At 50.0% G+C, this 1,373-nt stretch overlaps 1 protein-coding gene across 1 annotated transcript; it reads right to left on the reverse strand.

The window, feature by feature from the left end:
* Positions 1-957, reverse strand: LOC119178129 (tigger transposable element-derived protein 4). The gene has a single exon (XM_037429328.1). It carries the CDS (start codon positions 955-957, stop codon positions 1-3), a length of 957 nt encoding a protein of 318 aa, XP_037285225.1.
* Between the last annotated feature and the right edge of the window lie 416 nt (positions 958-1,373).

Here is a 1,373-nt window from a genome sequence, read left to right on the forward strand (position 1 = left end):
TCACGATTCTGCTAGCATGTCGACGGCAGACCTGAAGTCAATAGTGTAGCTTATCCTGTTGTGGGAGCAGAGCACCATGTGGCTGAGCATGCGTGATTTGTAATGATGTTTAAAGTTTTGAATCATGCCTTGATCCATTGACTGCAAGATCGCTGTGGTGTTCGGCAGCAGAAATTCAATCTGTATGGCCTTTAGGTCCTTGATGGGGCCATGCGCAGCACAGTTATCCACAAGCAGCAGAACTCTTTCATTTTGCTGCTCGAACCCTCTGTGCAGCTTGCGCATGTACGCTTCGAATAACTGCTGTTTTACCCACACCTTCTTGTTAGCTTCATAGAAAAAAGGCAGAGTCACTGCCCCCTTGAAACATCTTGGATGCTTTGACTTTCCTATTACTAGTAACGGGAGCTTCTCGCTGCCTGACCTGTTGCTGCCAAGGACGATCGTCAGCCGCTCCTTGCTGTGCTTGCCACCGTGGCAGGGGTCACCAGCAAATGCAAGCGTTTTTTGTGGCAGCAGCCTGTAAAACAGTCTAGTTTTGTCACAGTTGAAAATATCATTAGGTGGAAACTGCTGAAGCAAGGACTGCAGCTTTCCATCCCGATATTCGGCGACAACGGAATCGTCGATGGCGCCACTTTCCCCGGACATCTTCTTGAACTTAAAGTCATTGCGGCTCTTCAAATTGCGAAGCCGTCCATCGTTGAACTTGACTACCTTCACACCCATCTGAAGGGGGGAAACCTCTGCCTTCTGCTTCAGGATGTCGCCTGACACCAGGATTTTTTTAGTGATCATGGCACTGAGCCACACGACGAGCGATTCTTCGAGCTTCGGGTAGACACCCTGGCTCGCATTCTTTTTTGCATCCCCGGTTGATTTGGCAGCCACTTTCAAGATCTTCACCTTATTTTTGATGAAGTCCGAAACAGTTTGCTTTGAAATTCCGAACTCCATACCCACCCCTGCCTGCGAATGACCGCGTTGGACCTGTTCAATGATGGTGTCTTTCTTCTCATTCCTGAGCCTACGAGAGGGCTTTGTGCGCTTCGAAGGCGCGGACAAAGACGAAGGAGTAGTCGGTGCCATAACTGTAAACAGCGAATCCACTTGACGAAAAGCACAGCACGAAACAGCTAGGAACTCGGTGGATGCTGAAGGTCTGGAAACGTGATTACTAAAGATAGCGTGCAGCAGCAAACGATCAACCGCAGACACTACCGCAGAGCTGACAAAACAACACGTGAACAGACACAGCGGGGTTTGGCTTGGCTAAGCCGCTAAGCTACGGCTGGCAACGGATTGACACATGCGGTTTCAAGGTTACGGCAGCTGCGACGATGCTGCTGGCCATACCTGCGATGCGAGTATGG

The sequence above is a fragment of the Rhipicephalus microplus genome, chromosome 3 (genome assembly GCF_043290135.1).
Source record: "Rhipicephalus microplus isolate Deutch F79 chromosome 3, USDA_Rmic, whole genome shotgun sequence".
In the NCBI taxonomy this organism is placed as follows: Eukaryota; Metazoa; Arthropoda; class Arachnida; order Ixodida; family Ixodidae; genus Rhipicephalus; species Rhipicephalus microplus.